This window comes from Trichomonas vaginalis, chromosome I, assembly GCF_026262505.1.
Source record: "Trichomonas vaginalis G3 chromosome I, whole genome shotgun sequence".
Lineage (NCBI taxonomy): Eukaryota > Parabasalia > Trichomonadida > Trichomonadidae > Trichomonas > Trichomonas vaginalis.
In genome coordinates, this window is record NC_067203.1 from 8,631,515 (window position 1) to 8,653,831 (window position 22,317).

Sequence of the window (22,317 nt, forward strand, 5' to 3'; positions counted from 1 at the left end):
TATTTCACTGTCACCATGTCACCATGTCACCAGGTCATTTAACTTCTCTGAAAAAATGAGACAACATGACATTTTGACAACACAGGAGGATGGCAGTTATGAATTATTTTTGAAGAACTGAAGGTGTCACCATGTCACCATGTCACCAGGTCATTTAACTTCTCTGAAAAAATGAGACAACATGACATTTTGACAACACAGGAGGATGGCAGTTATGAATTATTTTTGAAGAACTGAAGGTGTCACCATGTCACCATGTCACCAGGTCATTTAACTTCTCTGAAAAAATGAGACAACATGACATTTTGACAACACAGGAGGATGGCAGTTATGAATTATTTTTGAAGAACTGAAGGTGTCACCATGTCACCATGTCACCAGGTCATTTAACTTCTCTGAAAAAATGAGACAACATGACATTTTGACAACACAGGAGGATGGCAGTTATGAATTATTTTTGAAGAACTGAAGGTGTCACCATGTCACCATGTCACCAGGTCATTTAACTTCTCTGAAAAAATGAGACAACATGACATTTTGACAACACAGGAGGATTAATGCAAAAATAAATTCCAATCATACTTTATAAAGCATCATTTACAGGTATTTCATCGTCAGTAAATGAATCCTCATTATCGTTTGGTTCAACCTGTTTATATAATCCTTTCATTTCTTCTTTCAAAACATAACACCATGTTTGTTTATCGTCTATTCTTCTCTGTTTCCTATCACATTTATCCTTAATGCTCATTTGGAAATTCTTGTCTTTCATGTCTGATGGTTTGCAGAATAGAGCATTTTTAATATCATACCTGTACACAATTCATCATAATGTGTATTTATCCATACATCTAAAGGATTTGTTGATAATTCAATTAAATCTTGTTTGGCTTCAGTCATCGGTATGATTCGTACATTAAATGATGAAAGGTCGTAATTGATAAAATATGTTAAAAGGTTATCATAAAATTCCTTTGTGCATGAATCCATTAAATTCTTGAAGTAATCAAATTGACCCTTGAATTTACCATTAACCCTTAAAACTACGTCTACCCTGTCTCCAACTTCAATTTTGACAGGGTAGACGTTATTAGTTACGAAAATGAAGTTTGCAACATTCTGAGCAGTTCTTCTGGGTTGATTCTTTTCATTAATTCTAATCTCATTATCCGTTATAATTGATTTCAAAGCGTTGAAGTTTGCGAGTCTGTCTTCACCAACATTCTTGAGTTCATTAAGTACAAGAAACATTTTATTTTCAACTACTGAGTTGAAATTACCCGTTAGCTCACCTATTTCGGTAATGTTTTTACATGAATAACCAGCGAGAAGTTCAGAAATAATGTCTGTGAATCTGTTTTTACCTGTTCCCTGAAGTCCTTTCAAAATAATTGCTGTTTCATTCTTGATTCCAGGATGTTGAATTCATTGATGCAATCCAGCCGAGTAGGTATTTATACACTTCATCGTTATTATCGCATATGGCTTCTTAATGAAATCATAAACATCTCAATTTTTGAGTAATCTACTTTTTCGAGAAACGTTGTATTTATAACCTTGAAACGTTGAGAAAACATCTGGGGAATCAGATTTAAAGCAAACACCCTTAACGGTTAATGAAGACAATTGATTTAGTAGTACGTCCCATGCTGTTATTGTTTTACCTTCTTCTTTAAATAATTTAATCATTTTGAGTGACTCTTTCATGTTTGACTGAAAACAAATGATATTGATTCATTTTGTCGTGTATGTTGTAATCTTTCTGAATGAAGTATTTATTTCCACAATCTACAAAACGGATTACACGTGATAAATCCTCAATTACTTCAGAACTGTTTTTATACTGATGATTTTCAGCCCTGCGTCTAATATCTGTTATCAAAAAACGAGTCATCAAGTTATATCAAATGTTATTTTTGGCTTACGTAATAAAGGTAAAACATATCATCATAATATTCCTTTTGATAAAGTTTTAGAATCTTCACTAAAACAAATGGAGAAGTCATTAAATGTGCATATCTACTACGTGCTTTTTCAAAATTACTTTTTGCATTTTCTGTTAAACTGCAGAAGTTATAAACGTTATCGTATGCTTCATTAATTAAATGATTAGGTAACGAATTAATTGCTTGAAACAGTGTGAATAATGTAACTTCTTTTTCTAAATTCATGTTTCCACCGTCATTATGTACTTCAAATCACAGATGCCATCAACTATGCTCTGGGCAAAGTTTATCGTCAATGTTTACATCTTTGTTTTCATTCATGATAGTCTTTATTTCTTCGTTCTTCTGTTCAACTCTTACCTTAATATTCAAATCATTTAATATATCATTCACTGTTCTGGTTAATGTTGAATCGTAACTTCCACGAATGAATGAGTATGTATTGATTGGTTCTGTTGCATTCTTGCGAACTCTTGAATCAGCCATAACTACTAAAGAACGCTTTGAATCATCAATAGAAGTCATGATATCAATATCATAATCTTTGCAGGAATAACATTTAATCATTCTGTTCGAAACTGCATAGAAGAAATTAGTGTTGCAATAAATGTGAAGACCTCCTGAAGCAGTTTTAACGATAACATCTTTATCCGAAAGTTTTGATAAAATGTCTTTTCTAACTGTTTCTTTAAGTTCATCATTATACGATTTATTGATATCAACATCTATAATCGTTAAATTTGAAATTTTATTTACTAATAAAGCCATACCAGTTTTCCTTCCTCTTCCTCCATCATGTTTGAGGTAGTTATGTAAATCAATCTTGTTTTCACCAATTCTTTCGTTGAGGGTTTTAGTTTCTGCCACAACTAATTCCTCAGCTAATGAATCAATAACTTGTTCATCAGAAATGATAAAGTTACTGTTGTTGTTTGTTGCCGTCATTTATATAGGAATAAAAAAATAAAAATAATTTTAAAACTAACTTTATTTTTGGACTGCATCAAATTTCCTGTGTTGTTGTCAAAATGTCATGTTGTCTCATTTTTTCAGAGAAGTTAAATGACCTGGTGACATGGTGACATGGTGACACCTTCAGTTCTTCAAAAATAATTCATAACTGCCATCCTCCTGTGTTGTCAAAATGTCATGTTGTCTCATTTTTTCAGAGAAGTTAAATGACTTGGTGACATGGTGACACCTTCAGTTCTTCAAAAATAATTCATAACTGCCATCCTCCTGTGTTGTCAAAATGTCATGTTGTCTCATTTTTTCAGAGAAGTTAAATGACCTGGTGACATGGTGACATGGTGACACCTTCAGTTCTTCAAAAATAATTAATTATTGAATAACCTGAAAACCATTAACGATAAAATAACTGATAACAAAATTTTATTTTTATATAAATGGATACCCCACAAGCTCAAAATTTACACGAATCATAACAAGGGAGGAAACGATAAAAATGATGCGAGAACTTGCTAAAAATAACAAACCACTAAAACTGAGAAAATGTGGTTATGCAGTAATGATGGAAAGAGAGATGTTGTCAAAGAAAAATAAAAATTAAATTTGGATTGAGTTTAAAAATTCATCTTTATTAAATTCATCTCTTCCAATCAATTTATTTATTCTATTAAATTCTTTTATTTTTGCTTCACTCAGTTTAATGATTGAACGATAAGTTTCTAATTTTTCGATTATTTCTTTCCTCTCTTCATCGTTTTCAACCCCACCACATTGCGGCTTCTTTTTGTAATAGCATATTTTTGATTTAATTCTGTTTAGTTTCTTTTTATATTCATCGTATGGACTCTTGGCTGCTTCGTTGTCACCCATTTCTTACGAAATAAAAAAAAATTAAATATTATTTAAATATAATGGAGTAATAAAATAAATCGGAATTTCTATTAATTTTTGTCAACTTCAACTAATGCATTGCCGTTAATATATCTAACAAATTCAGCTATTGTGTCAAATCTTCGTCTTCTTTTTGTCATTGATTTATTAGTTTTTCCATAATCGAGATGAATCAAAACTTTATCCCCTTGTTTAAAATTCATGAGCCCCGAATTAATTTGTTCACGTTTAACATCATTCAACCTTTCCATTTGCTTTCTAATATATTCCCATTCTTTTGAAATATCATTTTTCATTTCCACTGGTTTCATGTTTATAGTTCTATGCCATGTATTATTGTAATAATATACTAACTGTTGTATGATGGAGTCATGATTTCCATCCCAGTATATCCGACCGTTAACCCCTAACGCATCTCTAAGAGTTCTCATTACCGCATCAACTATTTTATTATGAAACGTATATGGAGAAGATGAGAAGTAAAAATTAATTTGTGGGAAATAATGAATCATAGTTGCCTGAAATCCTTTATCACTATCACCCCTGATATTATCTCTTTCATGATCTAGTAAGTATTGAATAGCTCTTCTTGTTTCCTGTTCTGTTTTCCCTTTCACTGGAATGCAATATAAATATCTAGTGTTAATGTTAATGGCAAATAAATAAGTAACGTTTCCTTTTGAATATTCCAGATGATCGATTTCGTATGAATATGGATATAGTGCAAATGAAGGGCGACTAAATTTTTCCTTTAACGGTTGAATTTTCGGGTCAGTTGGTTTATTTAATATCTTGAAACCCTTTTTAAAATCTTTTTGCTTCTTTAATGTTTGAAATGGATATAATAAAGTGAATGATGAAGGATTAACTGAAGGAGGAGGCGGTTTTGGTATTGCAGGTACTGTCGTTGGAGGTTGTGGTGTTGCAGGTACTGTCGTTGGAGGTTTTGGTGTTGCAAGTGGTTTAATTTTATCTGCTTTGATTTTGGAATTCATTCCCCCCTTCATTAATTCTGGATGTATTCTATTCATTTGTTTTAAATATGCTGTATATAAAGGTTTGATATACTTTCCCGCTTCGAGTTTATGTTGAAGGATGAATTCCAAAAGTTGATCTTCATTTAAAAGTCGGGCTGAATATGGTTTAACTAATGAATCATAAATTAAAGCTTGTGCATCATTTATGGTCTGAAGGACCTGGGCGTTTTGTTCCTTTTGTTTTTGCGGCTCAGGATTATATAAATTATATAATTCATCAATATCTTCTTCTGTTAATACTTTATTTTTGAAATCTTTCAATTGTTTAAGTTGTGATTTAGTTTTTCCCTTTGTATATTCATTATTTTTAATTTTGTCTTTAATTTTAGAAATTATTCTATCATGATATTTCAAAATTTCATTATTATAATATTCCATATCATCACCCGTTATATTGTTATCATAGTCTTGGAGATATGCTTTTAAATCTGTGTTATTCATTTATATAAAAATAAAATAAATGTTTAAGGGTGCCCACCTCTTTGATCAAGAATCAAAACCATCATTAACGGTTCCTTTTGTCTCTTCTGTGGTATTTCATTAAAAAATAAAGTTTTAAATTGTATTAAATAAATGGCATACAACATCCATTTTCACAACATACAGCCTTAGTGTGTGCTCCTGTTAATGCAGTCTTACCAATTGTTAAGCGAGTCATTGACCCGTTTTTAAGTTGTAAATTAATATTTTGACCATCAAATATCACTTTATCATTTATTATATCCAAATATTTTTTAGGTGTTAATTGCTTATTTTGTCTTAAACTAACACCTTTCATTTTTTGTGCAATCTTTTTAAAATCACTTCCATCAATTGAACCGTTGAATGATGTATAACATTTAGGGCATAAAGCAACCATGTTATCACCTTGTTTCTCAATTGCTAAACCCAATAACTTCTTCTCATGTGCTTTTTCTTCAGCTTTATTCTTTAATTTAGGTTTAAATTTCTCATCAAAACAAAAGAAATCAAATGGTGCGAATTTGAAAATGTTTTTATCATAAAATTTTTTATCGGTAACAATTGCTTGAAATGCTTGAGTGTTAGGAAGATTTGGATCGCCAGCAATAGCCCAATAAGATGAATCAGTATCACCTTCAATGAAATGAAAACGATTAACATTCATGCATTTATACATAAAATCATAAATGAAAACCAAATACCAGTATTTAGCATTATCTAAAGTGAAGAATGCCTCTTGTAAACATGTATCACATCTATAAAATCTATCTTTAAGCATCACTTGATATGTATCTTCACCTATTTCTCTTATGTTTTTAAACTTATTTGACATACATGCAACGCGTGCCTTCTGTGCATTCATTATTTTAGTCTTTGCGTAATTTTGTGTATTCATTGCATCGTAACCATATGATCCATTAAGCGAAATCTTACAAAATAAACTTTTTCCTTTATTTCCTTCTAATTCAGCCTTTTGTCTTTCGTTCATAAATTTGTTCGCAAATTCATTAAAACAAGTGTTTTTAGTAAATGTTAAAATTGATTGAATATCATCAATGATAAAATGAAATCTGTCTATTAGATACCATAGATAATAAGAAGAAAATGGTTGATATTGGTTGTGTGTTGATGCTAACTGAGTTAATTTTCTCTGTTTCTGGTCAACCGGTAAATTGTTTGATTTCATGTAATTATACATAAAACTGCCAATTGTTTTTTCATCTGTGATAATATCAAAGTTTCTTATTATCGGTAAAAAGTTTATGTAATCATTAATGTATTTTTCATCAATGTGACCCTTTACTTCAGCCACGAATAAAGTATTTTTCTTCTTAATTATTCCCAGTGCTTTTGCTTTCTTTGTTGCTGTATCACAAATGATAACACCATTCAATTTTCCCGGCATATACATTTTATGGTCAGTATATTGAATGAAATCATGAGGATTAGATGAAAATGATGAAGGATATAATGAATTAAAGTCAACTCCAACGAAATGAGTCATAATGTTGGAAGTGTCCTCATTTGATACAGTTTTAGTTTCTGGACTATATGAAAGTTTATTAATGTGCGTGATTCCTTTAAGATTTACTCTATGTTGAACATTTGATAGACCACCAGTAATTCCATTACGGAGAATGTGATAAGCTTCAACTGAATCTAAAGTCATTGGTAAATTATTTTTTAATGCGTAATTTCTTAAATTGATTCTTAAACGTTGAACATCTTCATCTTTATTTGATTTCACGACATTGCAATAACAACACATTAACTGACAATTTTCTTTGGTATGTGGTTTTTCATTATCGATTCTATCCAATGTTGGTTTATTTGCATATGTAAACGCTTTACCACACATTTTGCATTTAGATGAAAGGATTAAATCGTGATAGTATTGAAAATCATCCATTGAAACATTATATTTAGTATCCCTTTTCGCCTTTTCATCTTGTTTCTTATATGATTCAATTTTATATTTCCAATACTTTTTCGTTAATTCAAAACTTGATTCTATCTCTTCCTCAGGATATTTTTCATTAGGATTAAAGTCTTTATATGCTAAAGCGTAACGAATCATTGAAGCATTCGATGATAAAGAAAGATTATGAAGCATGTCAATTTTATAAACAAATGTTTCTTCGATAATTTTATCAATTGGGTCAATCATAATTGCAACATCTTTATTGCAATAATGAATAAAATATTCTAATCTATTCTTAAAGTTTTTAGCATCATTGAGATATATTTGATAATCACTATCTGATATAGTTTCTTGAGTTAATGCTGAATATAATGAATCTTTCGTGAATGGTTCCTCTTTATATAATTCTTCTTCGTAATTTTCCCATGTGATGAATTGATAAGGGAAAAAGGATTTAACACGTGATTTATTGTTTCCGAAATCTTGAGTGAATTGGTCTAATGTCCCACCCGCTATATAATTTCTGATGTCAATAAATCTCAATTCATATGGAACGTTTGTTTTCTTTACAATGATTTGCTTAAATTGTGAAGATGAACCCAGCATTGATTTTATTTTCCATTTTGCAGTGTTTAAATCACGAAGAATTAAATTTAAATCAAACTTTCCCGAATTAAAACCTATGATATTCACTTTATTGAATTCCTCATCTAGAAGTTCTTTAAATGCTTCCTTCTGTTTTTCATTTAATGTTTGAGACAAAGTCCCCGCCGTTTGGTCTGTTTGCGACTTCAATAATTCATTGTATTGTTCAATATTTGATTTAGCAACTAATGAACAGGTTGAAAATAAAAACTCAATCCAATCAGAAATAAAAGAATCACTCGAAGTTAAGCAAAAATTCCTCGTATATGTTTTATCATTTAATTTAACCGTTGATGATACCATGAATGGTTTTAAGTAAGCGTTCAAAGTTGCACACTCAGAAAGTTGTAATTCTTCTTTAGTCTCTAATGTTTCGAAGTCAAAAGTAATATAATATCTTGTCGGTTGATAATATTCCTGCAAATTATGAGCTAATAACCACTGATATATCTTCTGTTTCGTAATATGTGGTGCATATGGTTGCTGTGTCTTTTGCAACTGAACGTCTTGAATTAATCTTCCATTATTTTCTTTACATTTCTCACAATGCTTTAAAAAATCTTCTTTGTTTCCTTTCTGGATCATCACGGATAGAATAAACTTCTTCTTTACAATATGGACAAACTCTATAGCCGGTGAGTGCTTCAACGTCTGTTATTCTGTCAGCGTGAAGTTTTCCACATGGACTCTGTGTTAATAAAATATTTACTGTTTCAAATTCTGGATCTATCATTATTGATTCCACTAATGGAAAGTCTACCTTATTTATGTCCACGTCTTCTGGTTGAGGATCACAATAATAGAAATCAATATTAACATTTAACATTCTCGCTAATCTCTCACTTTCTGATGAAATATCAAACCCTTCATATGCATCTATTGCTTCATTTAAATAGCTTCTACGAGTTTTAGGATTAGCACCATCAGGAATGTTATAGAAGCGTTTAAATAACCTTCTACCTTCTGCTCTAATTTGATTATCATTCATTTTAGCTGTTCCGTTTTTGTTCATTTATGTAAGAATAAAAAATTAAAAAATAAAGTTTATTTTTTAAAGCCCATAAAATGAATTAAGAACACATAAATTTTTATCATCTGCGACGTGACGAATACATTTTAATTTACTCAAGAATGCGTACCCTGATACATTAAATCTAATTCCTGTCTTATTTAATTTCACAACTTTGAAAAGGAATGTATGAATAGCTATAAAATGATGAGAAGATGTTTTATGGGTTGCTTCCATTTTTTCTGAAATAAATGAATAAATATAATGCTTATACGTTTTCATATCTTTTATATTCTTAATAACGAATGGTATAGACCTTTCCACTTCGTCTTCCTTCGGTGCTGTTCTTTCATATGAAACATTATTGGTATCTTCAATAATGAAACCACAATCACACAAAATTTTATATGTTCCAATGGTTTCTTTTGATATTTTATCTAATAAATCAAAAACTTTATCAACACCTGTGCATTTATTTAAATAATAATTTGTGTAAATATCATGATCTTCTTTCTTAATCGTATTAGTTGCATATGTCACGTTTTTAAGAGCTTTTTTGAATTTCTCAGAATCGAGAGGGGGTGAAAGTAAGATACAAGGGTATTTTTCATTATCAATAAATTGTAACTTATGTTTACGAATAAATTTAGTACCTTCTTCTGAAAGTGTTTCATCTATTTCACCATCTAATAAATTTTGTGTTGATTCTGAGACATAATTTTTATATCTTTCTTCATGAGATTTCTGAACTGCTGATTCTGAAGCTGGGATATTCATTAAACCCTCTACTTCATTTTCATTATATTTTTCAACTTCTCTTAATTCCTTAATTTTTTCATCTATTTCATCTCTTATTTTTTCCAGTCTTTCAATTTCATTGTATTCATCATCTTTAATCCGTTCTTCATAATATTCAGGGAAAACATCAGGTTCTTTAGTTTTTCCCTTTTTAGATGTGGGATATAAGAAATTTATAACATCATCTTTATTCATTTTTCCATCATAATCAAACTCATTTAAAAACTCCGCGAATTTTTGACAATTTCTAAAATAATATTTATCAACCTCATAACCCGCCTCCTCTAATATATCCTTTATTTCCTCATTTGTGAATCCCAATTTTTTAACGTCGTTAGTCTTGACGCTCATTTCATTAAAAATAAAAATAAATTATTCAAAAATGTAAGACATGAATTTTAAAGTTTATTTTTTTATTTCATTATGGTAGTGAATCTTTTATTCATGAAAATAATCATTAGTTTCTAATTTCTTTTTCTCGTTTATGAGGTCTTTGATTATGACTTTATTGATTCCATTCAGGATTTAAACAATGTTTAATTAATCGCGGAATATCTGACATCATCTATATATAACTTCTTTTATAAAAGATAAAAAATAAATTATTTTAAAATTAATGTTAATTTTTTAATGATTTATTTCATTATGTTTGGGCTGAGTGTAAATGTCTTACAATTTTGAAAATTTTTTAAATCTTGATTTATTCAAAAACCGTAAGAATTCATACATTTTTTACTTCATATGTTAAAAAAAATGATACAAAATCGCTCGATATTGTATGAATTCTTACGTTTACAAAAAAAGTCACACAACCCTTCATATCCTACTACTCAGAAAAAAATTAGTTTTATCTTTTCCTGATTCATGAATAGAATAGCTATTTCTAGATAGGCCTTGAATTCAGTGCTATAATTTTCATGGAAAATATCTCCGTAGTGTAAAAACAAGGTGTATGGTAAATGCATTAAGTCATATACTTTGAAATTAATAAAAGAGGAACGATGTAGCCCACAATATTGCGCCACTTAGCTCTGAAAATATATTTATTTATTTGAAAAATTTGATAAAATAAAAATTTTATTTATTAAAAAAAAAATCGGAGCACATAATATGAACTATTCATATGAAGCAGAATGACCACCTGTTTTGGACAAATAATAATTTTCAATGACATTTTAATTGTATGACGAGTTAATATCGCGAGGAAAAGATATATCTTATTACTATACTTTGGTACATTTCTTTTGGGCTAAAAATGCAAAAAATTTCGATAAAATTTGATACAAAGAAATTTGTAGTGAAGTTAATCTTTCTCATGGTCTATTTCTTGGAATTTTTTTCTTCATGGAACTGAAAATAGACAAAATTTGCGAGAAAGAAAAAAAGTTATAAATATTCATGAAAATATGATTAACTGTATGTGCTTGGTACAAGCATTGTTTGGTCTTTAACGATTCTGGATTCATTGCAAACGTTATCCAGATCATAAGATTCGATATCCTTTTCAACAATCGTGCTTAATTGATCTTGATCAATGTTGGAACCATAAAGGTTTTCAATATAATAATTGAACAAACTTTGTTTCAATCTTTTAATTATCAATTCTCTCTCAAGTTTGGCTTGTAGATTCTTTCCAATGGTTACTGTAGAGTTAAGTTGAGCGAATAAGTCAATCGCATCAGAGTCTTGAATTGCATAACGAACATTTGAACTCGCCTTTTTAGTATAATAGGTTTGTGGAGTAGATGTTTGCGGTTGCATGATTGGATTCTTTTTAATTTTCAATTCGACACGATTTCGTTGAGCACCAACATTGCTATTCATCAAATTAAAGGAAATGCCGACTTATAAAAGTGCCAAAAATATACTGTCACTTTTCATCATATGAATAGTTACAAAAGTAATGACACTTCTGTCAAACTTGCAGGGCTCGATTTTGCATAGTGTGTTGTATTGGTCACCATGTAGGGAAGAATAGTGTATATGGACCCAATGAAAAAATTATGAAATTCAAATGTCGAATATTCTAAATGACGAATCATTAAATGAGTAGAATACGACATTATTTTTTTATTATAAATGACGCGGAGATATTTGTTCTTTTCATCGAGAAATTATAATATATCCGTGTAAATATCATAATTCATTCAAAAATTGAATAGAAAACGGAAATAATTTAAAATTTAACGAGATTCTGAGATTTATGGAACACAACAATGTAACTAAGTGCATTAGTAATGGTTCAAAGTTTCAATTGAGTTCGAAAGAAAGATTTCTCAGATTATCAAATAATAATTTTGAAATATTAACAATATGTGTGAACCAAAGATTTGCATTTGAACCACATGGGAAAGTTAATTAGAAAAATAATATGAATGGTCAGATATTGGGCATTAAAAAAATAAAATTTGGAATTTTACAGTATTTATGGTTTGTAGTATGTTGAAAAAGTTATTTTGTTTTAACGTGAATGTGTTATGTAAGGTTTAATAAATTATTCTAGTTTGTCTTTGGCTTTGTTGTTGTTGAAACGCCTTTCCTTGAAACCCACCAAAGAAGAAGTGGAACAAGAACAGAAGAGGCAGCAGCAACAATAAACAAGCAGTAGCCTTGAAGGTTGGCACGTGCACCAATAGAACGTGAACCCTTGATCTCAATGAATGGAATCATAGAGGATAAGTGCTTCTGCTTCTCGTTGCCATCGTAGTAAATCATTGTAGATGGCATGATCTGAAGATTGCCGGACTTAGTGGGTGTGATTGGGAAGATGTGCGTGATATTTTCGCCTGGTTTAAGTGACTTCCATGACAAAATTGATGAGTCGCCGCTGAATGACCAGGCCTCGGATGGAATGCCGTTTTCAACAATAGAAAGATCTGTAACTGTGGAATCGCCTTGGTTAATGATAACATAGTAGCAATTGATTGGTTCACCAACTTTGCCGCTGACCGATGATAACTTCTTGTCAAAAACAATGAAAGGTGCGGATTTGATCTGTGTGAGAAGAAGAGAAAGACCAAACATTTTTGTCGTGTCAAGCGGTTTCAGCTGGGAAATGCTCATGTCACATTTTATATTGACACCGAAATTTCACTTTAATAACAAAAATACACAGCATTTGTTATTATTGTATATATGAAATTAACATCTCTTTGTTTTTTAAATTTTATTTTTTTTCCTTTACCTTGATTTCCTTCTTTTCTTCTCCAAACTTCATTCTTTTTCGATCTCTAATGACATCAACCTTAACAAAAAGCTGATAACACGCATAACTACATTGAATTCAATATGTAATGCACGCTATATGTAACAAATTAGTAACTTCGATTCTTCTATTTACTTTTTTATTCGTAATTACTGCAGATCACAAGTATCATATATACATCAATATCGTTTTTGATCATCTTCCTCCTAAGTTGAAAAATATAAATTGTTTTTTGAGCTTAGTAAACAATTTAATATTAATGAATAATCTGCTTTGCCACTGTGTATTACAAGTAACTACTTTCAGCATTGCTGATCAATGAGAAATCGTTATCCAGATCAGACTATTGAATAAGGACTCTCAAATTCATTCAATTCTCTATATCATTGAGATACTTTATTGATGAGTATGATAATAAGCTGTGAAACTCTCGAGTGGTATTGTAATTATTTCTTTTTTATCAATTATTTGGATAAAACCAGATCCTTTCTGATTAATTCCATAAATGTTCACTCCCAAACAATTTTTTAAATTCCAAAAATTTAACAAAATGATAAAAATGACAACAGTCGCATATAAAATTATCTTCGATTTTTCAAATTTGTAATTTTTTTTGAAAACTTCTTATTCAATTTGATTTTTCACTAAAATAAATAAAGTATCGAACAAATATAATACGGTACAAAGTTTTAATTATTTGCGCTTAATATATTTTCCTTATAAATATTGATAAAACGATAATTTTTTAAATCATAATATTTCTTCATTAGATATTTCTACATTTATGATCAAAATTTAATCATATCAAATATTCACTAATTGGAAAATTATCTCAAGAACTCAAAATATCAATAACTTATAATTGTTTGTCACTTTTCCCTAAATTCTCCAATATTTGTTATTAATTTAGACAATGTCTGCTGATGCTGAAGGACTTAAGAAAGAGCTTATTAACAAAATAAATGAAGCATATTCATCATTAAGTGACGTGAATACGTTTATTGCAAGTCTTGCCAAAACTGAAGAAGCGTTTTTCGCATCAATCTATCCATCAACACTTGAAATTCAAGGTTTAGAAAGAAGCATTCTCGATTCATACGATAATGCTCAAAATAAAGTTCGTACTCTTCATACAGTTCTTGAATCCTTATTGAAACTTGACAAAAGCGACACTGGTGAACAAAATCTTCCTTCGCACGAAGAAGTTCAAAATTTACTCACAACCTTCTTCAAAGGAAAGATCAAAACAAAGTCTGCACCTTTACCAATGCATTGTGGCTGTTATTCATATAAATTGAAAACTCCTGCTCCTGGATCATTTGTTTGCCACCATTCAGAGAAGGGAAATATTCTAATGACAGTCCTCTCTTATAAAAATAACGTTTGTTCTGTATATGATCCAACAGATATTGCAGCAGGCATTAATGTTATCGACTTACAAGAAAATGAGTGGACACCATTACCAATAGTAATACCAGAAAAACCAATTTCAAGATGGGAATATGCAAAAGGAGCTGACGTTTTGGCTTTATGGCCAAATGAAGGTGATGAACTTGGTTGGACAACTGTATTTTATCCGGCAAAAGTTTGCCAACGCCCATACGATCAAGCTGACGACGGATCTGAGAATTTTGTCAGAGGATACTTATTAGATTTTGGTGAAGGAAGTACGTCAATTGTTCCTGAACAATTTGTAGTTAATTATCCAGATGCATGGCGTCCAAAATAGATTAGATTAATATATGATAAATTATTGTTTGAATACTTATTTAATAAATATGCTTTTACTATAAATGTTCGTTCGTGGCGTTTTTCTACTTATAATTGCCCAATAAAATCTTGAAATCCAGAAGATATTGAAAGTTCGATTTTTTGAAAGAATAATTGCACTTGACTTAGTATTGAAACAAAAACAATTTTGGATTATATTTCATTACCTTATTAAAACAAAACAATTTGGAGTTTCTTTCGATACAAAATTTAAGGGTATAGTAAACTCAAAATTCTAGAGTTTTGAGAGTGCCAATAAACTCTATAGGCCTATATATATCTATATTTTAAAGGAGAGGTTACGCCATAATATTTGATATTATAAATTATTAATTCAAAATAAAAGTAGAAAATGAAACTAATTTTATTCTAACCTATATAAATATATCAATAATCTAAAATGATTATAGTCTGAACTATATTTTACCAGATTATCAAATATAAGAGAAATGAAATAAGGCATAAAAATATCATAGCATAATTATTGGATAAATGCATTAATAAATTATTTATATCATAATGAGAAAAAATCAAAATAAGAAAATGAGCATAATAATAATTTAATTAAAAACAAAAACAATAAATAAAATGTAATTTTCGTTAATCAAAGTCATCAATGTCTTCGTCTTCTGATTCCCATTCGGACTTGAAAACTTGATAATCTCTTCCTGGTACACTCTGAATGGATTTTTTGTATTTGTTCTGTTTTTTAGAACCTTTTGTAACAGTTTTTTGTTTCAATATCATTTTGGAGTAACAATTCTCTTCAAATGATTTGACACAATCTTCTGGAAGTGGGGGAAGATGTAATGCTTTTTGTATATCTCCGAGAAAATGCTCTGGATCATTCCATTCTAAGATTGCAACGTTAACTCTAATGTTAATGTTCTTCCAGGCTCTTGATTTGTCCAAATAGCATGCAATTTTGGAGTTAAACGCTTCATTCATGCAGGTAGATCCAATGGAAGAAACTTTGGAAACTATGGGTGTCCATTTGTGAACCCAGTCATAGAGCATGAATTGAAGTTGGATCGAATTGACACCTTTTTGCCATTCAAAGCATTTGTAATTGTGCGGTTCGCAAAAAGAATGATTGCCTACGTAATGGTAGACACAATTCTCCCACATTTTCGTACGTTTGTCAATATTTTCTTCGGCAAAACATGACCAAAGCCACATACTTAGGCTTGCATTCAGACCCCAGAAAGGTCTCTCTATTTTTTCAATCTTCTGAGTCTTGTCGTTGAAAACTTCAACTGTCTTATGAGAAGCTGAGAACTTTGTAAAATCTTTTGAGATATTTTTTGATACATGACCTGGATCGAATCTTTCAAGATGAGAGACGCCAAATTCTTTAAAGACAGAGACACTTTTGTTATCTCGGTCTTTAATAATCTCTTTAACATCTTTCAAGATATTGTATTTCTTTAATTGCTTCAAGATGATTCGAGTTCCAGCACTTTCCATATTGTTGGAAGCTCCGGAATACTGAGCATGCTGTCTGTTTCCACCAATATGGTTGATGTTCACGCATGCAAGAACTCTTTTTGTGACAGCATCGAGCGCAGTTACTGTACAACTTGGCGAGTTTCGCCTGTGCGTCCATCTTGCATCAATGGATAAGTAACCACTGAAGGACTTTCTCGACAGCATTAGGGAAATACTTTTAAGTCTTCTAATCTTATCGTCACAAAATCTCTGTTGTCTCATGACACCACTCTTCACAGGGGGCTTAGTTCCACAAAGAGAAAGAAAGCGAGCACCTTTTGTATATGGCATTCCGGTCATTATGCAAGCACCAAGCATCTGTCGCGCTGAGAGTCGACGACGTTCGTGGAGTAAAATGTTATGCATTGCCTTTGTTTTCCGTTTTGGGTGAACAATATGGCCCATACAACAAAAAAAAATGAAATCCCGCCAAAAGTGAAAATTGAATAAAAAGTAATAATTAATAAATATATACTATATCATTAGATGAATATTTTGGAATAACATTTTAAAATCGAGGTTTTTCAATGGATAACGGTTCAATCAAAAATTTGACCCCATTTTAGAATCTACATTAAAAATGGAACATTTCTGTCGTTTCAAAATTCCAAAATAACGTTTCTATTCCTCTCAAAAGTAAAAATAAACTTTATTGGGGAAAAAATATTTTTATTTTCCAAAAAAAAAATGAAAACCTTAAATGCAAATCTAATTTTGATGCTTTTGTTTGTGATTTTTTGGATTTCGAAAAAAATTTGAAAATTCAGACAAGTTACCATTAACACTAATACGTTTCAGCGAGTCGGTCCCATCAGAGAAATTTTCATAAATCGGCGATAAAATTTATTATTTCAGCAAAATATTCTCAGATCCAACTAGAATAAGGTCAAATTATACAAATTTAGCAAAGGCTAGTTATCCTACCTATTCAATTAACTTTAATTTTAAATAATTCAAGACAATTCTCAAAATTACCTTAATAATCGCGTTCTCTTCGCAAAATGACGATTCATCATTCACTACCAGCATAACTGAGGGCTTGTGCTCACAGAATAATACAGATAATTTACTTATTAATGCAAAATTTAGTACCAAAAGGTAATCATAGAAGATACAAAAAAAGTTTCTTTATTTTGATTGCTGATTTTATTTCTTCTAAAATTTACTAAATCTAAAAAATCCAAAATTGAATGCTATTGAATTTCATGTTTATGTAACATATACTATTTATTATATAAGGAATAAAAATTTTATAGTTTTAATCAAAAATAAAGGTGTACTAAATGCATACAAAACAAGGTATTTTTTACTCATCCAAAATATGTTAACAGTGCTATTTATATAATCAATATCCGAATTTCGAAATCATTTTGATGAAATCTTTATTTTAAAATTGAGTTGACTGTTAAAATCACCCGAGAAGGAGTAGGTGCCAAAAGTGCTTACTCTTAAACAACCGTCGGATTTCCGGGTGAAATCGTGACACACTTTCGTCTTTCGTAGGCAGTGGTGGTTGTTACAAAAGGTAACTTCGAATGTAGCGTGAAATCTGCAAAAAAAATTCTGAAATTTGAATGGAGAACACAAAAATTGAATAGTTTACGTCAATAAAAAAGAGAAAAACGAAGCCAATGTGTCTCGAACCTAGGACTTATATCAGCAATTCCACTCTTTATCCCATTACACTACATGCATCTCTCACCTCAGTGAATGAGATCAACTATATGATAACTTTTTCCACATTATATTCTTGTGGAAAAGTGACAAATAGCAACTTTGACCCTCTCTCACCCGAGAAGAGGGATTATCTCAATGAAAAGTACATAAAATAGCAAACGCACAAGATGGCACTATGCAGCTTTATATTGTTATACAGGATGAACATATAAAATGTTTGGAAAACACTTACTTCGTTCTACAAATGTGTATCTCTTTATATCAAAGATTCTTCTCAAATTATTGAGAGACTTCTCTCAAAAAAAGGGAAATTTGATAACTAAAAAAAATTATGGCATAACCTCTCGTTTTGCATAGATATATATTTACATGGTCACAGAGCTTATTTTCATTGTCAAAACTTAAAAATTTTTAGTGGACTATACCCTTAATCACAGAGAAGGAGGAATTGTAGAAATCTTTGATTAGAGCTAGATAATACAAAATATTTAGTCTATATTATAAAGATATATCAATAACAAAAACAAAGTAAAATTAACGAAGTAGCTTTGAAGCTGCTTGAAGTACTTCGAATCCTTCTGTTGAAAGATCAGTAAGCTGCTTATAGCATTTCTTAACTTGATCGTTGATTTGGTTTGACGATTCTATGCAATCTTGTTCAAATGAAGCTCTTTCGCTTTGATATTCGTCATCTGTAACTTTAAGTTCTTTAATACGTCTGATGCATGTAAGTAACTCGCGGGCATTTTGATCAATTTCCATTGTGTGAACTTCAATTTTGAGTTTCTGACGTGAAGAATCAAGAACATCATCATGGCGGACAATAGAATCTTTAATAAGTTCCGAATATGTATTGACGAGATTTGCGATTGCATTCACAGATAACATACGAAGATCATTGATTTGCTTTTCCATTCGGATTTGTCACTTTTATTCACTATGATGGGATTTTTAGAGATTAACGCGCATATCCAAGAATTGGGTACCGCATACATTTTCGTACATCATGATGTAGAGCTTGCTTATACAAAACATTGTTAAATTCATTATTTATTTTTAATTGACTCAACATTTTCAACTTAATCCTTTGAATTAACAGCTCAAAATTGATCTATGATTACAAATTATTGTTAAAATCTTATACACTTTACTTTGTTGAAAGAATTTGCTATTAATTTATAGATTATTTTTGATTGAGCATTTATTTATTAGATAGAGGAAAAGCATATACAATGTTTCGTTCATTTACATGAATGTAGGCCTGAGAAATTGAATATATCAAACTATCTCCATCAATTTTTCAATATTTTTCAAAATTGAAATTAATAAATCTAATTATCTTTGATTCACATTGAATATAAATAGTCTTTGTTATAGATATTTATATTTAAGTCCTCATTTTGTCTATAAACATATGCTGTAAATCAATTGAAAAATAATTTCTGAAAATCTATCATTAAAACATAAATAATGATTTATTACTACTTAGGTATAGAAGACAGCTATAGCTCTACATTCATTACAATGGAACATGAAGTTGATTTTCGCCTTTGAGTAGGAGTGTAAAATAATTTTATAGAAATAGATTCCCTCTCAATTTTGAATTGTCCAAAAATTTTATCAAAATATTTTCTGGATATCTGAGCACAACTATAAATTTTATGAGATAGAAATTTTCAGAAAGTTCATTAGATTGTCAAAGTCCTTCATCATAAATGATATCTCTCAAGCGCCAAACATTGCTAATTGACCTTGATGATGTAGTTTATGATGCAGATTTTATTCCATTAGGCGTCTATTTCGATGTTATTGATCTCACTGCCGCAGAACTAAATATTTCGCCTGATCTAGTTGAAGAAGCTTGCGAACCACCAAAAGGATCTGGTGCTGTCGGAGTATTTAATTGGATTCTAAGAATATGCGAGAACGATCTAGAAAATTATTTACAATTTTGTGAATTAATGTGCCAAAAGATTGATTATTCCAAAGTTGAACGCGATTATCATCTTTACGTACTTTTATGTGCAGCTTCAAAGAAATATAACGTCTATCTTGCAACAAATAATTGTCGGTCACATGTTGATCGTGTCTTAAGGATGAGATTCGGTAAAAATGTCCGTAACGCGTGTATTAAATGTATCGCCATTGAAGATACGTTTTATGATGGAATGTTTCATCCAAAAGAAGTACCTGGTAATCTTTCAATCTATGCTATGCTAGCCAATACAGAACCACCTAATTGCACATTGTATGATGATACTATGGCCAATCTAGAATGTGCTCGAAGAATTGGAATGAAGACATTATATATTACAAAAACATACTCTCTTACAAAAGCTCTAGAAGAACTTCTTCAATAACTTACTATCTATCCTGTTTATTAAAATTTCATATTATATTAATCTCATGTTAAAAAATTTCATTAAATTTTTATCTGCATTATCGATTATTGATATATACCCCTTACTAAACATATCATATTAGATACATATTTCCATTATATCATATAGAAATTCATATTCATAGAAATCCAAATCTTGTTATCAAAAAATCGGAAATCAAATTACGCCAATTAGTTGACCTTTATGCAATGGAATGTTTTTAAACTATTCTTAAAATAAATATCTTGAATTTCACTAAAATAATACAATTTTTATTTTTTTGAATAACATATTATATCTTATTTTTAGCCAATTCCGTATCTATTCTGCTTATACGTACCTTTTCTTCGGGTGATGGCTTCCTTTCTTGCGGAACAAGGTCTTCATATTCTTTATTTTTTCTAGCTTCTAATTCTTGAACCATTTCTTGTGGCAGCCCATATGACCACATTATATTTCTCATTCCGATTGCTTGTTGATAATACTCTTCTCTTGCGTCTGCTTTTCTGACGTAAGCAATGTTATCGATATTAACTACATATCGTGAAGTTACATCGAACAACTCGTGCATACCAACGGAAATGACCCTGGAAATATTCAGCTTGTTACCGACTTCATAAATAAATGGTAAATTCACAATTCCTGCAACTGGATCAACATGAATGAAGCGGCCAATCTTATAGCTATACACTTCCAGCCAAAGATAATTAATGAAAATGTCACGAGCAATGCGACATTCGAATCCAAATTTTCTGAGAATGGCACCGAATAAAATACAATATTCAGCGCTCATTCCTTTTCTGATGTTAAGTATATCTTCGGTATTAAAGAAGATTGGTATCCTCTTTGCCGACTTACATTGACGGCATTTGTATTTTCTCGAAGCATCGGCACCTCTTTCTTTGTCTGAAGCTGAAGGAGAGCAATAATCTGAAAACATCATCTTTGTTTTGCAGTAATTACAAACGGGAGCGTCAATCCAAGTCATTATAGAACCAGTAAACCATTTAGCCAAATTTTGCAACGTACCTACATCGTCCTCTACAATCAATTCTTTCGGTACTAGATCGTCAAAATTAATTTGACTTTCGTAAATTTTGGTAATTATCTTATGAAGACCGTTTAGATTACGTAAAAATGTTACTAATCTTGCGTCCATCATGATTGCCTCATATTTAAGAGAAGGAATGTTTTTTACGCAGAATTCATCGATAATTGCAATTTCATTCTTAAATCCAATATGAACTTCGTTGACACTTTCTAATTCCCCAAATGCCTCATGAAATGGCTGGTCATTAATTTCTATTTTTTTACCATAATACAAAAATACAATTTCATCAATTGGGTTTTGGATTTGAAATGTTTCATTTAGAGTGGCAAATAACGCAGAAATTGGTATTTCTGGGTTAATGTCCAGCTCAACAGTTTTCCAATTATAATAAAAATCAATAACAACCATTTTTTATTTCTTCTAATTTAGGGGAGGAGGTGGTTGAACCCCCTTAAAATGTAAAACCGCAAAATCTGGACGATAGACCAAGAGGTCACAATGGCAAAAGCGGCCAACGGAAAGGCTATGAAGGCCCGCAGGAGGAAGCGGTTTGTTACCCTTGACCCAATATATGAAAGACAGAGAGAAATCATTGCTGCTCGCATGCAAGCTCACATAGATATGCAGAATGGTAAGGAACCAGAAACACCAGCTCCACCAGTTGACCAGTGGGTTGCAGAACTTAGGCAGACACCGGCTCCAGTAGCTCCTTTCAACCGCGAAGAGATAGATGCTGATGTTGAAGCTCTCAAGAAGCAGCTTCTCCCATATTAAGTTTTAGAGTAAATATTCCTGTTGCACAATACAGTTAATTACATGAACGTTACTTTTTATCTATAAAATTAATAAATATTTTTCATTTTGTCTCAATACACATGAATATCTCATTGTCAGTTCATTTTATTATGACTTCAAAAGAATTAATTACCGAGAGCTAATTAAAAAATTTCATATTTACTCTGCATTAGATATATATCTATCAAAATATCTTTGAAAGAAAGCATAATCTCAAATATTTCTCCCTGTTTTTCTTCATTTTCACTCTGTGGAGAATATTAATGTAATAT

At 30.6% G+C, this 22,317-nt stretch overlaps 10 protein-coding genes and 3 pseudogenes across 13 annotated transcripts, besides 3 other annotated features; 3 read left to right on the forward strand and 10 right to left on the reverse strand.

Annotated features, from left to right (window-relative positions):
• Positions 1 to 10,065: part of a mobile genetic element that runs on past the window's edge.
• Positions 584 to 990, reverse strand: TVAGG3_0953210 (annotated as a pseudogene). Its single transcript has one exon. A coding segment is annotated over exon 1 (407 nt).
• TVAGG3_0953220 lies at positions 1,626 to 2,891 on the reverse strand (annotated as a pseudogene). The gene has a single exon. A coding segment is annotated over exon 1 (1,266 nt).
• Positions 3,513 to 3,785, reverse strand: TVAGG3_0953230 (uncharacterized protein; the record flags this gene model as incomplete). The annotated part of the gene is made up of 1 exon (XM_051253310.1): positions 3,513 to 3,785. One exon carries the CDS (start codon positions 3,783 to 3,785, stop codon positions 3,513 to 3,515), a length of 273 nt encoding a protein of 90 aa, XP_051078884.1.
• Positions 5,409 to 6,167, reverse strand: TVAGG3_0953240 (DNA/RNA polymerase superfamily; the record flags this gene model as incomplete). The annotated part of the gene is made up of 1 exon (XM_051253311.1): positions 5,409 to 6,167. One exon carries the CDS (start codon positions 6,165 to 6,167, stop codon positions 5,409 to 5,411), a length of 759 nt encoding a protein of 252 aa, XP_051078885.1.
• Positions 6,675 to 8,883, reverse strand: TVAGG3_0953250 (annotated as a pseudogene). Its single transcript has one exon. A coding segment is annotated over exon 1 (2,209 nt).
• A 658-nt stretch (positions 10,066 to 10,723) lies between the features above and the next one.
• On the reverse strand, positions 10,724 to 11,651 carry TVAGG3_0953270 (uncharacterized protein; the record flags this gene model as incomplete). The annotated part of the gene is made up of 1 exon (XM_001581575.1): positions 11,089 to 11,502. The coding sequence occupies one exon, from the start codon at positions 11,500 to 11,502 to the stop codon at positions 11,089 to 11,091; it is 414 nt and encodes a 137-aa protein (XP_001581625.1).
• Positions 11,652 to 11,763: 112 nt separating this feature from the next.
• Positions 11,764 to 13,076, reverse strand: TVAGG3_0953280 (translocon-associated protein beta (TRAPB) family; the record flags this gene model as incomplete). Its single annotated transcript, XM_001581576.2, has 1 exon — positions 12,178 to 12,741. The coding sequence occupies one exon, from the start codon at positions 12,739 to 12,741 to the stop codon at positions 12,178 to 12,180; it is 564 nt and encodes a 187-aa protein (XP_001581626.1).
• A 712-nt stretch (positions 13,077 to 13,788) lies between these two features.
• TVAGG3_0953290 (SGF29 tudor-like domain family) lies at positions 13,789 to 14,643 on the forward strand (the record flags this gene model as incomplete). Its single annotated transcript, XM_001581577.1, has 1 exon — positions 13,797 to 14,612. The coding sequence occupies one exon, from the start codon at positions 13,797 to 13,799 to the stop codon at positions 14,610 to 14,612; it is 816 nt and encodes a 271-aa protein (XP_001581627.1).
• Positions 14,644 to 14,867: 224 nt separating this feature from the next.
• Positions 14,868 to 17,564: a mobile genetic element.
• TVAGG3_0953310 (uncharacterized protein) lies at positions 15,254 to 16,546 on the reverse strand (the record flags this gene model as incomplete). The annotated part of the gene is made up of 1 exon (XM_001581578.2): positions 15,254 to 16,546. The coding sequence occupies one exon, from the start codon at positions 16,544 to 16,546 to the stop codon at positions 15,254 to 15,256; it is 1,293 nt and encodes a 430-aa protein (XP_001581628.2).
• Positions 17,565 to 18,223: 659 nt separating the features above from the next.
• Positions 18,224 to 18,245: a mobile genetic element.
• A 107-nt stretch (positions 18,246 to 18,352) lies between these two features.
• Positions 18,353 to 18,733, reverse strand: TVAGG3_0953330 (surfeit locus protein 5 subunit 22 of Mediator complex family; the record flags this gene model as incomplete). The annotated part of the gene is made up of 1 exon (XM_001581579.1): positions 18,353 to 18,733. The coding sequence occupies one exon, from the start codon at positions 18,731 to 18,733 to the stop codon at positions 18,353 to 18,355; it is 381 nt and encodes a 126-aa protein (XP_001581629.1).
• Positions 18,734 to 19,241: 508 nt separating this feature from the next.
• On the forward strand, positions 19,242 to 20,382 carry TVAGG3_0953340 (HAD-like family; the record flags this gene model as incomplete). The annotated part of the gene is made up of 1 exon (XM_001581580.1): positions 19,534 to 20,178. The coding sequence occupies one exon, from the start codon at positions 19,534 to 19,536 to the stop codon at positions 20,176 to 20,178; it is 645 nt and encodes a 214-aa protein (XP_001581630.1).
• Positions 20,383 to 20,491: 109 nt separating this feature from the next.
• TVAGG3_0953350 (peptide N-glycanase (PNGase)-related family) lies at positions 20,492 to 21,658 on the reverse strand (the record flags this gene model as incomplete). Its single annotated transcript, XM_001581581.1, has 1 exon — positions 20,492 to 21,658. The coding sequence occupies one exon, from the start codon at positions 21,656 to 21,658 to the stop codon at positions 20,492 to 20,494; it is 1,167 nt and encodes a 388-aa protein (XP_001581631.1).
• A 90-nt stretch (positions 21,659 to 21,748) lies between these two features.
• TVAGG3_0953360 (uncharacterized protein) lies at positions 21,749 to 22,120 on the forward strand (the record flags this gene model as incomplete). The annotated part of the gene is made up of 1 exon (XM_001581582.2): positions 21,749 to 22,024. One exon carries the CDS (start codon positions 21,749 to 21,751, stop codon positions 22,022 to 22,024), a length of 276 nt encoding a protein of 91 aa, XP_001581632.1.
• Between the last annotated feature and the right edge of the window lie 197 nt (positions 22,121 to 22,317).